This window comes from Peromyscus maniculatus, chromosome 6 (assembly GCF_049852395.1).
Source record: "Peromyscus maniculatus bairdii isolate BWxNUB_F1_BW_parent chromosome 6, HU_Pman_BW_mat_3.1, whole genome shotgun sequence".
Classification (NCBI taxonomy): domain Eukaryota; kingdom Metazoa; phylum Chordata; class Mammalia; order Rodentia; family Cricetidae; genus Peromyscus; species Peromyscus maniculatus.
In genome coordinates this window covers 110,246,367-110,265,356 of record NC_134857.1, presented here as the reverse complement: position 1 = coordinate 110,265,356, position 18,990 = coordinate 110,246,367, and the positions used below count along the sequence as shown (strand labels likewise).

The following is an 18,990-nucleotide window of genomic DNA, read 5'->3' as shown; positions in this document are numbered from 1 at the left end:
TCATGTCAGTGCTATTGGCTTATTACAGTAGCTCCCAAACTACTGGAGTAAATTCTTCCCAAGTGATTTCTATTCATAATTCTACAGAGCAATAAAGCAAAAACATCTTAGTTACACTGTACCATGTATGGCCTAAGGTCTCTACTGGAGTGCGAGTAGTCACATGGACAGTGGATAGAATTATCAATCCAAGACGCTCTTCAAAGCAGACAGCCAAGAAACAAATGACTCTACAAGCACCATGCACTGCTACAGTTGCTAGTTTACATACATTTAAAAAAAGCATTTTCTTTGATAGACGGCTGTTGGGGAGAAAATGAATTTTTCTGACCCTAACGACACGAGCACAGATTTGACTAAGGTATTAATTGCTTAAACAGGATGCTGAGTTGCTAGACGATGTGCTTTCGGATGCCTCTTGGGAGACGTTTTAAGGCAAGTTCTGGTTGCCTGCTATTAGGAAATGATGTAGGGGGTGGACGCAGTTCCTGTTCTGTCCCTGATGGCTAACAGTAAAACTCAGAGCTCTGGAAGCTGCTGGTCATTGCTGGATACCAGAATATACAATCAACTTCTAAAGGAAAAAAAAATTAATACAACACGGAGAAGAGGACAGAAGCCCAAAGTATTAAGCCATTTAAAAAGACTTCCTTTTGACTTAAATTTTTCCCCTTGTTTCAATAAAAGTCAGTCAAAATAAAGGAAATATTTTTCAAAGCCGATTGCAATGGAAAGAATGATGAGATGTATATAATATGTAATCATAAAACATAAGCACTGGGCTTTCTCAATAGGTTGGTGTTATAGAATTTCATCACAACTTTTTGTTAAAGATATTAATTAACCTGGTTAGATGCATCACAAGATCACAAAATCCATGACATTGGTTTATAAAGAAGAAACACACAAGGGCAATTCTTTTAAGATTTACCTGTACAGACTGCAATCTCCTACTTGAAGGCTAAGAGACATGGTCTGTCTACCATGGACGTCTGGAGGAGAATCCAAGTGATGATATACAATATTTGGAGTTTATTGCTTAAGCACGGGGAAGCAGCAAAACCAACTGTTGAGGAAAGTACAGGATGCAAAGCACCGCTGCCCTGGTACCCTCTACGCCAAGGCCAATAACATAGTAGTAGTTCTGTAGTGGCTATGGTGGAATGCTGGACCGAGACTGCTACATCTCAGTGCTATATAAACCTAGTCTTTTATGGGCCCTGTCTTAAGCCATATTTGTTAATATTTCCATGAAGTCCATTTCCTTCTCCTATTAGACTTTGTCTGAATTTCTTAATCACTCTTCTGGGACCCAGGGTCACGACTCACCTTCTTTGACAAGATGCCTGGACAAACCTTGTTTTCTGCTGCATTCTAGTGCTTTTCAAATGATTTGTCTTTAATATACTTACATATGAATCTACTAGACCCAGGAGAAGCTTCCTCGGGACATATATTTTACAGCTTTTGGACTTGAGAAAGCACTTATCACAAATAATTATTGAATAAATTGAAATATAAAAAAATAAAAATTATATTTAACTAGATACCATTATTTTAGCACTCAAAATATGACACTACCAACTGGAAAGAGTCCTCACTTTGGAAGCAGTTGTTTCTGTTTAAATATCTGGGATTTTTGTTTCGGTAACATTTCTCCCCACTAACTCCTATTATTTGAAAAACTTCCTCTAGAACCCACACCTTGTCCATGAGAGGGCTTGGTGTCACATTCGTTCATAAGCGCTTTATGGCAAAGGCTCTAATGAGCAGTCGTTTTTTAAAAAGAGCAAATGTTTTCAGACTGCCCTATCTCATCTGCTGACTTATAGGGAAATATTAAACCAGGGCAGTTCATTTACTGGTATTTCTCAGAATCACGAGGTTGTGACCTTTTGAAGGGAGGTTTCTTAAGCTCAGGAAATTAAATAGGTGATACATTTTTCTCATCACTTGACAAAAGCAGGATCCAAGATGAAAAATGGAGCATTAAATAGCTTGGACCTATTAAAGGGAGATCTAGACATTTAAGCATCTATACTATCAGGTTCCAAAACAGAGACTCAATAATCACCAGATACCCCCAGCTAAATTAGTTCACTCTATCCCTTCTAAATATTTAATAAATTGTTTCTTAGTGCTGAACCCAAAATGGAAATGACCCCCAAAGAAAGAAAAATTAACGGGCTCTTCTGCCCTCTGTGATTACATATGCTTCCCTTGAATGCCATAAAAGGAGATTTATGGTTCATAAAGGCCCTATCACACCACACAGCATTCAGTAAAAGAATATTTGTATGCAGGGGCATTTAAGCTCTCACCATATTTAAAATAAACAATGCTAAGAAACGCTGCTCCTCGAATCTACATATCCTGTGACTCACAGATGTCTTAAATTTAAGAGTATAATATAGACTCGTGTGTTCAGGCCTGCTTTCTGTCTAGGAAGGCCAGTGAGTGCTGTCTAGTGCAGGATTTTGTGATGATGAAAACATTCTGGATTGCTTAATCCGACAGGGGAGCCACTAGCCACACATGGCTATTGAGCACCGGAAATGTTGCTAGTGTAGTTTCCAGAAAGAAAGCTTTAATTTTGATTTACTGAAACTGATTCTGAACTCGTCACTTGGAGTTAGTAGACATTGCTTTGGACACTGTGGATTTAGACCGTGGAGCCCATAAGACTGTAAGCAAATGAGCCAGGGTCTAACATGGTTCTGACACTGTCTTCTCTATCACCCTGGCCACATCACTTACGCTCGTTTTTCTTTAATCTGTGAAGTGATAGGCTAGATGATTTCTAAGGCTTCTTTTAATATACCTGACTTCAAAAGAGCCACACACTGTGACTAGAAATAGATGGGATTACTTTCCCACTGTCTTCATGACGATGGATCTTTAATCATGCTATTCATGAGCACATAGATACTCTAAATGATCTGTAGAACATGAAGGAAAAGGAGAAGTTACTGAAAAGACAATTTGTAGAAAATCGGTTGTGTTTATCCTATTTAATTCCACCCCTGGTAAGACAGGACACTGTCAGAGAGAAGGAATGAGCTCAGTAGCTTAGGTATCGGTACCTTATTATTACAAATACCATTAACAATAGTGATATAATTCACATCAGTCATTCAGTTTAATAAACGTTCTAACTACAGCAGCTAGTGTACGGTGGGACAAGCATTACAGAGCAAAGGAGCAGACCGTTCTAACATAGTGTGAGGGAATGTGGAAGTACGTGGCATTTTCTTAAAGAAAAAGTAGGAGGCTACTTTTAAAAACCTCCCCTCAGACACTTGAAGCTCTAGACACGAGCCAGAAGGCATTTTAAAACTCTCTTCCCTGCCTGGTTGCAGGCCTCACAGTTAGGAATCTGTGTGTCTAAAGGGACAGGCCAGACTGCAACCTCAATTGTCCAGACTTAGACTATGGCTGGGATACTAAGAGCCCTGGGCATTTCTGCTCACTTGACTTCTGCTCACTTTGAAGACAGCTGTCCTTCTCTCCTCCAGTTCCTTCTTTCTGACAGGGAGTCACACCCCTGGTGTCCGCAACAGTAAATTAGAACACGGGACATTGCCATGACGTGTTGTTGTGTTGACACCTGACAAGACACAGCCTAAGGGAGGGCAGGTTTCCTTGGTCCAGGCTTGGGGATGGAGTCCATCATGGTGATGAGGGCTGGTGGTCAGAGCTGCTCCCTCACATTTCAGTAGACTAGGAAGCAGAGTAATGAGGAATGCTGGTAATTCTGTGGGCTTTCTTCCTCCTCTCAAGAGACGGTGCCAGCTGCCTTCAGGGTGGCTCTTTCCTACTCAGCTAAACCTCTCTGGTGATGCCCTCACAGACACATTCCAGTGGTGTGCTTTACTAATGCTTTCATGGTGTTTCCTAACACAGTCAAGTTAACGATCAACATTAAACATCATAATGATTATTCTATGAGATGTGCTCGGAGTTAGGTCCCGTGAGCGGTAGAGAACACGAGTCTTATAAAGTCAGTTACATAAAGGTGAGGAGGGGGTGAAGGCATGGAAGAGAAGGAGTAGCCTAGTGGCTAGGGTCACAGCTTTCCTCTCGCTAGCATATTCAGACTTTGAACTTTTAGGAGCACACGATTACTGAATTTCAATTTTACAAATCACCATGAGGATAATTTTGTGAGAGTTAGAAGATAGAACATATTTAACAGTTCATTATCTTGGTTTGTAAAATGTTAGTATTTGTACATTTTGCATAAGAATTTCTTTTTTTCCTTTTGTCTAAAAATTGAAAAAAAAAACCCAGATGAACATCCTTTGAATTTATTTACAAGGCATTCACATACAATGAAGAATCATAAGGTCTCCCTGTGTATGTAATGAAAATGGAAGGTGGCAGGATTGTAGAGCTGGACAGGAATTTGTATCTTTCAGTAGCACCATGTTCTCTGAATGGGGAATCTAAATTCTAGGCATTTTAAATTGTTCAATATAATATAGGGGTTTGGGCCTTTAGCTGGAACCAGTGTAGAGATATTTACCATAGAGCTAATCACAGTCTAGAAGTCATTAAGGAAAATCAAAATCAAAGTGACTCCTGTCACCTACTCAGCCTTTTAGATGGTTTGTATTTCACATGACACCTAAACCATCTTTCTGAGCTGGGCATGGTGGCACACGCCTTTAATCCCAGCACTCAGAAGGCAGAGGCAGGCGGATCTCTGAGGCCACCCTGGTCTACAAAGCAGATGCCAGGACAGCCAGGGCTGTTACACAGAGAAACCCTGCCTCAACCCCCACCCCCCCCTTACACAAATCAAACCAAAACCACCATCTTTCCCTTACCTACTACAAGAATGCATCTGCCCCTCAGCTACCCCTAAAGAAGCCTTGGCAATCAAGAGTCCCCTTGGGCTGAGCTCCAGGCAGGGCCACTAGGGCAGCTGCAGATAAAGAAGGCAAGCTTGTCTATGTTCTCTTGCCTGTTTGGAAAACAACACATCACCGGCTAGGGATAAACACACCCAGGGAAGTGGGACAGGGTCTCACTTTCTCAATCGGAGCCAAATGAACGGGAGGAGTTTGCGGTGTTCTCCAGTGCCTATCATCCGCTGAGCAAGAGAACAGGCAGATCAAAGTTCAGTTGGGGAAACCGATGAGTTTATCAACTGTAGCCCAGCAGGCCACCGTAGCTGAAGCTGCTTGAAGCAAGTCTTCACACATTGCTCCTTCCAGTTTCGTTTGAAATGAAGCAGAAATGCTATTGATGCTTCTGTGATCTACATAACATTTTCAACAGCATTGCTGGACTCACTGGACTCAGATGTAGTGATGTGCTTAGAAGCAGAACTAAAGCAAACTACAATCATCTACACATCACTCAGACACAAGTCCAAACTTCACTTTAGTGGGTAACTTTTCCTGAAGTCTTACATGCCATGAAAGCCCAGGGAGGAAAGATTTAAGTGTTCTTATGACACAGAAAGCGGAGAATGGCTGTGCTATTGAGTGTGCATACAAGCTGGGTGGAAACCAGGAAGGAATAAAGAGTTTCAGAATTGGGGGATGCAAGAGCCTAAGACACCTCAGACACAGACACTTCAGGCCAGAGCACAGCACTCAGGTCTTTACGTTCACTGTCCAGTGCTGTGATACAACACCAAGGTCAAAAGCAAGTTGGAGAGGAAAGGGCTGATTTCATCTTACAGCTAATAACCCATCATGGAGGGAAGTCAGGGTAGGAGCTCAAGGCTGGAACCTGGAGGCAGAACTGAAGCCGTGGCCATGGAGGAGTGCTGCTCACTGGCTTGTTCCGCTTGCTTTTCATACAACCCAGGACCTCCTGTACAGGGGTAGCACCACCCACAGTGGGCTGGGTCCCCCACATGAACTCAATCATTAGTGAAGAAGACGCCCCACAGGCTTGTTGATGGCCAATAGAAGCGTTTTCTCAATCGAGGTCCCCGCTTCCCAGGTGGCTCCAGCTGTGTCCAGTTGACAAAAGGGAAGCAGCACACTAGGAGACAGGTGTGGGTTAGTAGGAGTTAAAAAATGCCATCTAGGGCTGGAGAGATGGCCCAGCGGTTAAGAGCATTGGCTGCTCTTCCAGAGGACCTGGGTTCAATTCACAGCACCCACATCATGGCTCACAACCATCTAGAGTGGGATCTGACACCCTCTTCTGGTGTAAAGCTGTACATTCAGATAGAACACTCATATATGAGAAGAGGGCATATATACAAATAATATATATTAATAAATATATTACCAATGTATAATATATTAAATATATAGTAAATCTTTAAAAAAATACCATTAATCTTTCATGTTTCTAAGAACTTCTGCACTTGTCAAAGAAAACACAAACAGTAAGGGGGTCTAAAGGAAAGATGCCCTTAAATATGACTCGAACAAGTATTTAGAATTCTGCAGGCTTGGAGGACAGATCTGGACATGACCTGTGCTAGAAGCCAACCCCGAGCACTTCCAGTTGTGGCCAGCTCTCAGCTGTATGCCTGGTTTTATAGTATAGTGTGTGCTGGGGGGAGGTGTCTGCTTTTATCTAGATATAGTTAAATTTTTTAAGTTCCAGATTCTGTCTTTATAATCTCCCCAGAACTTCTCAGAAAGCCCAAAGGCCACATTTACAGACTAGATGCTGAGCAGGATTGGAGGGAAGCAGGCCCGCCTGAACTTCAGGCTCTCCCTCTTACTGTATCAGGCATGCTGTTAATCTTCGGATAGTTATTGTGCAGTCTAATGATCCATCCTGGATTATGAAAACCAAATCCCTACATGACACACTCATAAACAGCTTTGTAGGCTGGTTTTAGCTTCCTCATTTCATCATCAGAGACACTTGAAGTTCATAAAGATCCTCCAGTGCGTCGTTAGAACCCTCATCTAAACAAGCACTACTGAGCAACTCAAACCAACGGGGGATTATCCAGAGAGGAAAAGAGCAAGGCTATTCATTGTGCTTTGTTTGAACTGGCGGATGAGAAGTACCATCATGAAAAATTGATAATGTGATGTGACACACAGAAGGCTTGGTGACAACAACAAATAGAACTCCCAACTCCAGTATTGACATGCTATAATGTCACTGATTACTTAGCCATTCTTTATAGCTTTTCTGGAGTCTTTCTGGGTGGCTGCTTACATTGCTTGACATTTGCCTCAAGAGGAATACTACTCATCTATGGAATTCCTTGTGGTTCACAGAGCATTTCTCAACAGCTCTTCACTTGCTGCTCATAATGCATCAAGGTATGCAGAATTGCAATCACTACCAACAGTATATGGATCTGTGCAGAGGAAAAAGACCACGTCACACATGAAGTGCTTTCAAGCTAGCACTATTGAGGCAGGGCATCTTTCTTTCTTCCAGACTTCTGGGATAAAACACTGTGAGTGTGTATGTGTGTATGTGAGCATGCATGAGCATGAGCAAACACACACACACACACACACACACACACACACACACACACACACACACAAATAAAAACTGTTTAAGATACCTTGCCTCATAAAAATGACCACCATAAGTGCTGGATATGATGCCACATTCCTATCATCCCAGAATTTAGGAGGCCAGGCAGAAAGATCATGAGTTTGAAGCCGGACTGAGTTGCAAAGTGATTTCCAGGCCAGCCTGGAAAATGGCAAGCTAGAAAATGGGTCTCAAAAATCCCAGACCAAACCAAATCAAAACAAACAAAAATTCAAATGTATTCCTGGTACTCTTTTTGGGATGGGTTAAAATGCATAGGAATCATTTATGTTAGCAGGCAAGTATAAAACACACCAATTCAGTTTGCTGAGAAAATAAAGTAAGGAGTTATATTGCTTCACAAAAAGACCATAAAATGGACTGTTTTAAAGAACCAAATTCTTCAGCAATTTTAAAATAGATCGATTCATGAAAATCTGATTCATATTAAAAACAACCTTCATGAACACATCTGTTATATAACTCTATGCTCACCTGTACTATGTGGAGAACAAAGAGTGATAATAACATACTCATATATAGTTCTCATTACATATTTTAAAGAGATTTCCACTAATTTATTGCATTTGTCTCTGTCAACATTTTAAAACAGGCAAAGACAGTGTTATTTTTTCTGTACAGATGAGAAATTGAGAGGTTAAGTGGCTTGCCCAAGGTCAGACAGACACTCATTCATTCGCTGCTCTGACTGATGTAGTTTTAACGGGGTAACAGAGGAAGTAAGGTTCTTCCTCCTGTTTTTTTTTTTTTTTTTGAACAGCTGTGAAGGCTATTAAAACAGAAGTAGATGATCTCACAAATACAATGCTGAATGAAAAAATCCAGACACAAACGTGGACATACTGTACGAGTGAATTAGTGTAAAATTCAAATGCGGACAGAGCTAACTCACAATGACACCAGTCAGAATGGTGGCTGTCTTTGGGATGGGTTTTGGAGATGGGGGGAACAGAAACGTTCAAGCTATCGGTCTGACTTGCACATTAGTTCATTTGTGAGGAATCACTGAGATTTACAACAGCATTTAACCAGTTTGCATACTAAAGAAATGCTCACTTGAAGCAGTAATTTACACTTTTGAAAGAGATCATCTATAAATTCACTTTAGACGATCATTAAGCCCACAAATCCTTGGGACATTTGTGATTTCATTTACATTTCTTGGCTGCATCTAGAAAATGAGACATGAACTCATCTGAAGACTGTAAAGAGAGACGGAAAGGTTTACAGAAACTGTGGTCAATATTTATCTGCATTTGAGAATGTTTTTATGAGATGGGAAATAGAAGCATAGCAAGAACGCATTATAATAATTCATTTGGGGCTGGGCACAGCACTGATATTTAAGGGCTCGAATCAGGAGGGGAGATGGCGTAGTGGGGCAGGGATCTAGCCTATGTAAGGTCCTGGCTTCGATCTCCGGCACTCCAAGAACATAAATAAAAATAAAACAAGAAACTGCCAGAAAGTGAGATTATGTATGGTTCCTCTAATCCATCCTGGGGAATAGATAAACAGTTAGGGAAAGCAAGAATGGAATTCTCCAGAGCACCCGTTTAACTCCAGAGTACTCCATATGTTTAGGGTCCCCCACTAAATGCAAGAGTGGAGAGCGGGAGCCAGTGAGAAATTAGTCTGCACAGACTCAGGGTATACAGGGCTTCCGAGGATGCCACGTAGATTTTGATGTAGGAATGAATGAAATGAGTAGATTTTGATGCGTCTCCAGGACAGAAATTATAGGTGCCTAAAACAATTTCAGAATTTATATCCTGCTCTTCCAGGGATTCTTCTTTCACTCTGAGTCTGCAGCACCATGAGCTAATGCTGTCCTGTCCCTCCATTCGGGTACCCCTGATGCAGCACCATGAGCTAACGCTGTCCCTCCATGCGGGTGCTACTGATGATAAATATTTTATCATTTTCTTTTAAAATACTCTGGACCAAATATATATCTTGCTCATACAGGTCATGAATAGAGCAATTTCCATGTGGTGGGTATGGCTTGGTCCCGGGAGCTTTCACTCCATCACTGGTCAGCTCCACTTGCAGAGTGGATATATGGTTTCTATGGATATATAGTTACTGTGGTTTGAGTAAGACCATTCTTATTCATTCCATAGGCTCAGGCTCATGTATTTGAACGCTCAGAACTCTTTGAAAAGATTAGAAGGTTCAGGAGGTGTGGCTTTGGGGAGGAGTGGTCTTTGAAACCTCAGGCCAGGCCCAGTCTCTCTCTTTCTCCTCTCTCCCCCTTCTCCCCCCCTCTCTCTCCTGCCTGTGGATCTGAATGTAGTTCTCAGCTCCTCCAGCACCATGTCTGCCTCTATGCTGCCATGCTTCCCACCATGATGACAATGGACTAAACCCTGAACTGTAAGCCAGTCCCACTTAAGTGTTTTCCTTTATAAGAGTTGCTATGGTCATGGTGTCTCTTCACAGCAATAGAAACCCTAAGACAGTAGTCTTGTGATCCTCAGCAATTAGTAAGTAGGGACTGTTATTTTCTAATAAACTTTCATAAATTACTGATTCTGTTATGGGTCATACAAAAAGGTTGATTACTCACTCATAAACTTGACCACAGTTTTAATAACCCAGCTTTCTATTATTTTTATTAAAAAAAAAAAAACCAAACTGAGATACGTACCATCAAGCCTTGTTCTCCTGGTTTCCCTGGTTCACCCTTTAAAAAAATTAATAACAATGAGTAATTATAAGTATTTAAAATTTTTCAATATCTTCTTTTCCCCAACACTTTCTTGGTCATGTGAATGTCAAGTGCATTTTTAAAAAAGGTTAAATAGAATGTAAACATATCACAAAGAGCTGATTTGTCTAGACTGTCTGGCTAGCAGGCACCAAGGATCCTCTTGGCTCTGCCTTCCCTGTGATGGGCTACAAACTTGCTTGCTGTACTCAGCTTCGACATGGATGCGGGGCTTGAACTCTGGTCTTCAAGCTCGTGTGGTCCTTACTGAGCCATCTCCCAGCTCCCTTATCTTTGTCTCCTTACAGTCATGTCTAGCATAAATTTGTTTCTTCTATAATACATAATATTTGATGATCTGGGCATTTTTTTTTCTACCAATAACATGTTGGACCCTTGTTTCTTCATCTGGGCTCTTTTAAAAACAAGTTTCCACACTATTCTCTAGACCGGTAGAACTCACTGTGGAGCCCATGCTGGTTTTTAAAATACATCTTTAAAAATATTTATTTTCTATGTATGTGTATTTGGCCTGCATGTCTGTCTGTGCACCATGTGTGTTCAGTGTCCTAAGAAGCCAAAAGACAGGGTTAGCTCTTCTGGAACTCGAGTTACAGATGGGTGTGAGCCTCCACGTAGGTGCTGCGAATCAAACTCGGGTTCCATGGAAGGGCAGCCAGTGCTAACTGCTGAGCCATCTCTCCCGCCTGCCCACGCTGATCTTGAATTCGCAGCACTCTCCTGGCTCTGCCTCCTGAGTGCAGGCATCACTGAAATGACGCCTGCTATATACCACCGTGCCTGCTGGCAAATGTCTTTAACTGGTTATTTAACTGGGTATCTGAAGACAGCCACTGTGGTGACTAGCTGTCAGTGAAAGTTGTCAGTCCCCCAAAGCCATGGAAGGCTCTTCCCAGGAGCATCACTCTAAGAAAGCGGCAGACATTAAGCAGGTAGGGTTAGGATGAATTGAACACCTTCAAATGTTCAGGGAAAGCAGTCCCATGAGCAGCTGGGTCCAATCCTAATTTCACATGAGCAAACACACAGCCTTCAGAAAGGGAAGTGGGACTTTGGGGATGACTGCAAAAGAGATAAAAATGCCCCGTATCCTCACACATAGATTAATCCTTAGAAAAGCGATACAAAAATATGTGCATTAAAAATGCAAAGACAATGTACAATAACATTAACAGCTATTGTTGATTTCAGTCCCCCCCACCTTGGTTTTATTTTTAAGTATTTCTACTTGGTTAGAAAACATTCTCATCATTACTTTTGAACTAGAAAATCACCAATGGAAACAATTTAAGCAATACATTAAGTAAAATTTAACTCAGCAATAAACATTAATTTCTAGCCCTGGAATCACAATATCAACCCAGTCATTTTTTCAATCTTTTTTTTTTTTTTTTTTTGGTTTTTCGAGACAGGGTTTCTCTGTGTAGCTTTGAGCCTTTCCTGGAACTCACTTGGTAGACCAGGCTGGCCTTGAACTCACAGAGATCCGCCTGGCTCTGCCTCCCGAGTGCTCAGATTAAAGGCGTGCGCCGCCACCACCGCCAGGCCATTTTTTCAATCTTGTCTGTATATTTCTTTAAATTATTGGGCTGCATGTACCAGGTCATATCACTCATCAGTTATCAATGTCCCATGTTTTTGTTATTGCTATGACAAATTCTAGTGCTGAAATCATTTAAAAATGGTTTCTGTTAGATAAGCCTCAGATGCAAATGTCAAGTGATAATACCCTCTGGTGTTGAAGTTATTAATTTTTGTTTTGTTAACACCCTTAGCCAGGTCATCTGAAAGGGATCAATACTAATAAGCTCTACCTGCTTTCTGTTAGCAGCGTGGGGCTTTATTGTGTCCACTATTGGCCTTAAGGAAACACTGTCAATATTTGGCTTCATTTTTCTCACTAATAGCCCCCTTCACCCCAAAAAGGCAGTGACATACCCAACGGCAGGCAGGAGACAGGCAAGACTGGGCATCTCTCACTGTGAACTCCCTGAAGCTCACCTAAGATCCATCAGATGCCGTCCGTCGTCAGGTCTCCGGCTCTTCTTGGCCCAGTAATGAAGTGAATGCTGCTGAAGCGCCCTGCAGACACTGACTGTCCTCTGTTTCTACCTCCCCCCATCCTTCTCTAGTCACCTGACCTCTTGGCCCTACAGTCCCTTGCCCCCTGTTCCAGCTTACTGTTTACCCCTTAACCTGGAACAAAATCTGGGAGAACAACAATCCAGGAAGAAACTCACGGGTACTCCTGGCATTCCTCGGGGGCCATCCTTCCCTGTGTCCCCAGGTGGGCCTCTTGGACCAGGAGGGCCTGGGGGTCCTGGAGGCCCTGCCTGTCCTTGGTCACCCTGGAATGGAGGAAAGGAATGAACCAACAATAATCATGAGCAATTAATATTCAGGTTCTATTTCAGCACTTTAAATTCATATTATCCAATCTACATTTAAGATTAAAGAACCAGACCACCATAAATATGAAGCCCACTGGCAAGCTACCTGTCAGTAAGGAACAAATCTTTACTGTAGGAGAGCCAAATAGATGCTAAGAAACTGAAGCGGCTCTCAGCCTGGCAGTGCAGCTCTTGAAGTGCCCTGTTTATTACCACACCCAGAGGCGGATAAAGCCCTTGTTTAAGGGTGTCAATGGCAATGCTCTATTGGACACATTTACCATGACCAATGGGTGGCTGCATTTTCAGTTGGAAAATATATTTACTCACAGAATCAAAGATTAAGCATAATGGGCTCCTGCTCTATTGCATAACAAATGTATAATTTATCAGAGCCAGAGGGCTCGGGAACAATGTGTCTATTTCTATTGCTGGTTACAACTGAAGTTGTCTTGATTAAAAAACAAAACAAACCAGGCAGGCTTTCTATACTGTAAGTCACCAAACACGATCTTATTCTGGGATATTTACAGAGACCCACCCACCATCGATGCGCCATGCATGAGAGATAAATGCAAAGCAACAGCACCCAGAGCAATAATTGAACGCAAAGGAGAAATCAGACTCCAGCAGGAAGCAGCACTACCTTAATCAGCCGGCGTTTAATGAGCTGCTGATCAGCAGAGAGAAAGCCATGATTGATTTTAGGAAACACCATCTGATCAGTCAGGTGAGGTCAAAGGTTGAAGTTCAGAGATGAGAGAGTTGAGGAATAAGCATCAGAAGGCCCCAAGGAAGAAATAAAGATATACACATTAGACTCATAATGACCATTAAATAAAATGGAACCGGTGCTCATGACTGACAGACCCTCAGCCTCTCTGGAAGAAAGACAGCTTTGAAATTGAATGAGTCTTTTGATTAGAAATGAGTCCCTTGTGTACCCCATCATTTGGATGTCGTTTTTTTTTTGGGGGGGGGGTTGTCTTTTAGTGCATCCACTTCCAGAAGCAAGTGACCCAGAATGACCTTGCATTCTACACCTCGAGTAGAAGGTCTACAGACAGAGCACTAGTTCCAGTTCCGTCAGATTTGTCAACCAGCATAATGTGGCACGAACCAGGTATTGATGCCCCAAGCTTAGAGTCCTTAGAATTACTTAATTGGCTGGGAAAGCATCACAGAGCATTGGAATGTATATGAATCCAGCCATGGACATGAGGCAGCCTCCTAGGAAGCCACGCCTGTGATTGTCACTGTACATGTTTAACTTCATCCTCCTCCTCATGAATGCTCAGGAGGTTCTCACTTAGGCCATAACACTGAACTCCCTGACACACCTGAGGTTCCAGGTCCCCAACACAGTCCCCTGGCATTAGGAGCAGAAGCTGGAACAACCCACGGATGGCTCTTGTTCACTCTTATGCTGATTGTGCCTCTGACTGAGTAAGCATGCATATCATCCACAAACCTTGACGGTGAGGATCTGATTACTGTGCAGGGCAGCAACTGTGGGAAAGCCTGGCAGGCCCTAAGGACGTGGCACAACACCAAAACAATACGACACAAAACGTCACACAGACATTTCACTGGTAGACAAACAAAGTCGGGTGCATGCATAAAACCTCCCCTTCCCGCTCAGGTTCAGAGCACACTTCGGCGTATTAGACACAGGAGGCTCCCAAGTCAAACAGCCATTCCCTAAGGCACGGAATGGCGAGGCTGCAGACTCATTGTGGTGGGATCTGCACGGATTCTAGTATTCGGTTTGCAGCGCTTAGTATTTTTGGAAGCTTCTTTTTAAAGGGTTAGTACAAACGAGATAACTGCAGACATTGTTATGAGAACATTCTGCCCACTGGTATTCTGTTTACAAATTAGGACATATAATACATATAATACACATATTAATTCTTTTATTAACAACAACAGTGAACAGAATGTTATTGTCAGATTGGAAATACTCTTCAGAACAAACACAGTTCACCACATACAAAAAGTGTTACCACCCAACAAATCAAAATTCTTCTCTCTGCTCATGTGATGGTTTTTGGGTCTGCCCTGTTTTCAGGAACTTTCGTGAGGTGGTTGATGGAAATCTGTCTCTTATAACATGTGTATTTCATGTCAGGGTGGTTTACAGTCACACTCCACAGTAACCACTTCTGTCACATAACTTTTCCAGAAGAAGTTGACAGACCACACAACCCCATAAAACAGAAAAGTGGCTCGGGATTCCTTAGACAAGGAGAATGGGGGAGATGTTGCAGGGACCCAGACTGTAGCAACTGGGATAAAGCTTCCTCACAGTGTTACCAATTGGGGAAATCTGAAAGAGAAATTTTGCCTTTGTTCCATTTCCTTTTTAAAAACATTTGAAATTGGAGTCTTTTATTCCCTTTAAAACTATAAGACATGTTTACTGTATAAGTTAATAACAGCACAGCAATGGATAGTTTCAGTTTCCTCCCTGTTTGTCCTACCCTTCTGTTGAGGATATGTGTGTGTGTGTGTGTGTGTGTGTGTGTGTGTGTGTGTGTGTGTGTGTGTGTATGTTAGCAAAGGCCAGAGAGTTGCTAGGTTTTTAACCTTATCAGTTTATTAGTGGGTATTTTCTCTTCATTTTCCTGATGTTGGGGATATGCTTTTTTTTTAGATAATCAATAAACTTAGGTTTGTAGCATGAAGACGTGCCTTAGTCCTATTGATTCATCCTTTGCTTCTCATTGTTTAGTGCTCTGAGTTCTCAGGAAGGCGTGCAAAGGAAACCCTTGCACCAGATCTACTCTGATAAGGGTATAAAGTGGCTGGGCAGGTTTGAAGTGACCCGGGTCTTCTTTTCCTTCTCCCTAAGTGAAAGTCCTCTAAGCATCGACTCTCCACAAACTCAGAAATGCCCCAAGTTGGAAAACAGATGTGTACAATTTGCTTTTGTTTTTACTATGGAATATGAGTTTAAAATGTTATTAGATGGTAATGTGCCAGGATCTTTCCATCTGTGACTCATTAGCCCTATATTACACAGTCAGAATTTTATATATAAACCTCATATTTATGTAACAGAGAACAAAAGCAGATACAAACAAGAAGTCTAGGAGGGATCAGAATCTTGATTAGTGGTGATAAATCATACTGTCACTTGAAGCATGATTATCTAACACAATAATTTTAAATTAAAAGCCTTTTAACAGCACACATGGTAGGCCTTTCAATCGTTCTGAAATTTCAACATAGAAATAAGTCACTTCTTGTATTCCTATCTGAGCAGGACCAGATTGTCGCTTGGTCATATCTGCAGCATAGTCACACAAAAGCACTAAATGTGTCACTTCTTGGTTTGAGCTCCAGTGAGATCTACAGAGGGGAGGAGCCAGGCAGTTCTGGCCTGGACAGTTAGTTCCCAAGTCTCAAACTGGAAATCTGCATTGGAAGAAATTTAACTTGCTTTGTTAGATGACGTATCTCAGTCATGTTAACTGTGAAATGCTACCACGTGGGCTTAGAGCCGACACCAAAGACTTCTGAGATGACCTCGGAGGTTATCTGTAGCAGAGTAAAAGCAACACATGTAAGAAGGGCCCTGTTAAATTCTAGCAAGAATCCTAAGACTCTATTGTTTTCAAAATGATGGGGGGGGGGGAATGACTCTAAAAGTTGTTTAAGTTAGTTTTAATTAATATTAAACAATTAAAACATTTTACATGACAGCTTTATTGTAAAGAATTTTCAAGTATAAAACATTATGTGGTAAAATTCACCCAAGTTTTTTTTTAATGTAAAATGAATATTGTTATACTTGGGAGTGGAATGCATATGTCTTAAGACATATTGCCATTTAGTGGTGATAACGAACCCCATCTTAGAGAGTTTCATCTACCTTACAGGCAGACCGTGTGCCTCTTACAGGACGGTGCCAAAGCATTGCTGCTAAGACCTTGACTTAAGACCTGGCTGTCTATGACAGTGACTTCTAGGCTTTCCTAGCTGTCCATGCAGAGGTGCACTCTTTCCTCTGCAGGCCACTGTCCCATCATTAGTCATAGCCCTTTTGAATAAGTGAAACAGAGAGATTTCACTTTGGCTTTATGTCTCACACAACTTGCCTGGTACACAGATGGTTGAAGCGGGTGTGGGAAAAAAAAAATGTATCTCAAAAAAAACACGGTGAAAGAATCCAGAAATAAGCAGAAATGCTGGAATAATTTGAACATATTTCACCCCTAAATATTTTGGATTCTTGAGAAACTAGATGTACAAGTGTGTAACAGAGGCTGCTTTAAGCATCCCACATTTGCACCTGAGAGGGCAGACACTCATGACACTCATCTTTGCATCTTCCTGATACACAATAGGTACCATCTCAGCCACCGCCCCACCAGCATCAATGAGGGCTGCCAACCCCACTGTCGCCCTCTAGAGAATAAACATGCCCTGTGCCCAAAGGGACTTACACAAAAAGGTAAGTCATGAGAAATGCTCCTAACTACTTGATAGCCATAAATTCAAGATGTCATTATCATTTTTATTGTGTATCTGCTAATGACAAGTGTTACATCATTACGCTTTAGGGAGAAATTTGGTTTTGTCAAACATAGCCAATAAAGCATCAACAGTGAGAAATGTAATCCTAGATGTCTACTTTCAGATTTTTAAATTTTCTGGTTTGTGTTTATGATCATTTATTTCTATTTGTTTTTATTGTCTAATACTAGAGAGTTCACAAACTGACAACAACATTTAAGAAGCCTTTGTTGATTGCATTCTATGTAGCACTCACTGTGCCACATCCTGGGGATTCAGTGGCAAGCAGGATCCCAAGCTCACAACATTTAACATCTAAGAAAGTAGAAGAAAATAGGTAGGCAGGAACCATATGAACCATATGAGTTGATAAGAACTAATATGATAAGTACTGACAAGAATGACTTTGGTTTAACTACTATGAAGCTAAAGAAGACACTGAATGAAAGAAATTTGCTGTTAAATTGCTCCATAATGTAGTATATATTATAACCTCTGTCCAAAAAGGAAACCCAACCAGAAGGTAAGAGGTTCGAAGAGTTCCCTGAATGACCGTAGAATATGCCAGTAGGAGCTGGTGAGTACGTATGTTGGTGGTAGGCTGGGGAGACCAGAGCTAGGCACTGTGGCAGACATTTGTCATTCTAGCATATGGGAGTCTGAGGCAGGGGGATTCCAAGCTGGAGTTTAAGGCTAGTCAGGTGGGGCTATTTGGTAAGACCTCACCTCAAAACTAAGTAAGCAAGCAAGTGAGCAGATAAATCTTAAAAACAACTCGATGTGCAGTAAAGAGGAGCAAAGTTTGCACCTACTACCCAGGTGAGGTTGGCACAGGGGCAGAGCTGAAGACAGACCTGTGGAAGATGTTGTCATAGTCCAGTTGCAGAACTGTGTCCTAGGACCGGGGGAGGGGCCAATCAGTAGTTTCCAGGACTATTAAAGAAGAATTCTCAGAATTTGTTACTTCCTTTAAGACAAGAGTGAGAACAGGGATTGGAGAATGTTCATAGGTCTGAGCTTGAATAACAGAAAGGTGGTGGAGGGGATCCAGAGGACAAGTGGGGGTTTGAGGCAGATGTTGCCACAGATGTTGAACTGACATGGATTTGCTAAACTTGAACTGAGTGATGGAATGGTAATTGGATATGTTCATGGAAGAAGAGAGAGGGTTGTGTGTCCACGTAAGACGTGGGAGCAGAAGTGGGACTGGTTGGGCAGAAAAGCAGACCGGCTGGGGGCCAGGAGGGCAAGAGAGGGCAGTGGGTGGTGGATGAGCAAAACCCAATGATATACATGTATGAAATGTTGGGGGGAAATGTATTAAATTTATGCTGATTAAAACACAAATACAAAATGCATAAATAAAGATAGAGCTGAGATCAGGAGTCATGTGGCTGCATAAAGTTATCTGTGGAGACTGTGGAGAGAATACAGATATGGGGAAGAGTTAAGACTTCAGGGATGAGCAGAGGTGGAAGCAATCAAAGAGAGATTTCATAATGAGTGGTTACACCTGCAGGGAGAGGCTGCCTTTCTTCACCAAAATTCTATATAGGTAAATGACTCAAAATGAAAGACATATGTACTTTTATGTTGCATTCTCAATTTGCTTTATAAATGTGCATAAATGATCCATAATGTGAACAGGCTAAGGACAGCACATGAGAGTGTAGCTGAGACATGGCTGTACAGATACGCATGGGAAGATAAATATTTGAACTATAAGGGTCAAGAGACCTCAAAAGCAAACCATATTATGTGAGAAGCTCTATAAAGCATATGTGTTATAAAAAAATAAGAATCTCTTGAGTTTTTCCATAACATATACTACAGTGACTTTGTTTGCCT

The 18,990-nt window shown here is 41.7% G+C and overlaps 1 protein-coding gene across 1 annotated transcript in view; it reads right to left on the bottom strand.

Annotated features, from left to right (window-relative positions):
- Positions 1 to 18,990, bottom strand: part of Col25a1 (collagen type XXV alpha 1 chain) — a 402,845-nt gene that overhangs the window by 96,726 nt on the left and 287,129 nt on the right. Inside the window, exons 8-10 of the mRNA XM_006970377.4 lie at positions 13,268 to 13,339; positions 12,472 to 12,579; positions 10,151 to 10,186 (exon numbers count right to left, since the gene is read on the bottom strand). Of these exons, the coding sequence (XP_006970439.1) occupies positions 10,151 to 10,186; positions 12,472 to 12,579; positions 13,268 to 13,339 (216 nt within the window). The remainder of the gene's footprint in view (positions 1 to 10,150; positions 10,187 to 12,471; positions 12,580 to 13,267; positions 13,340 to 18,990) is intronic.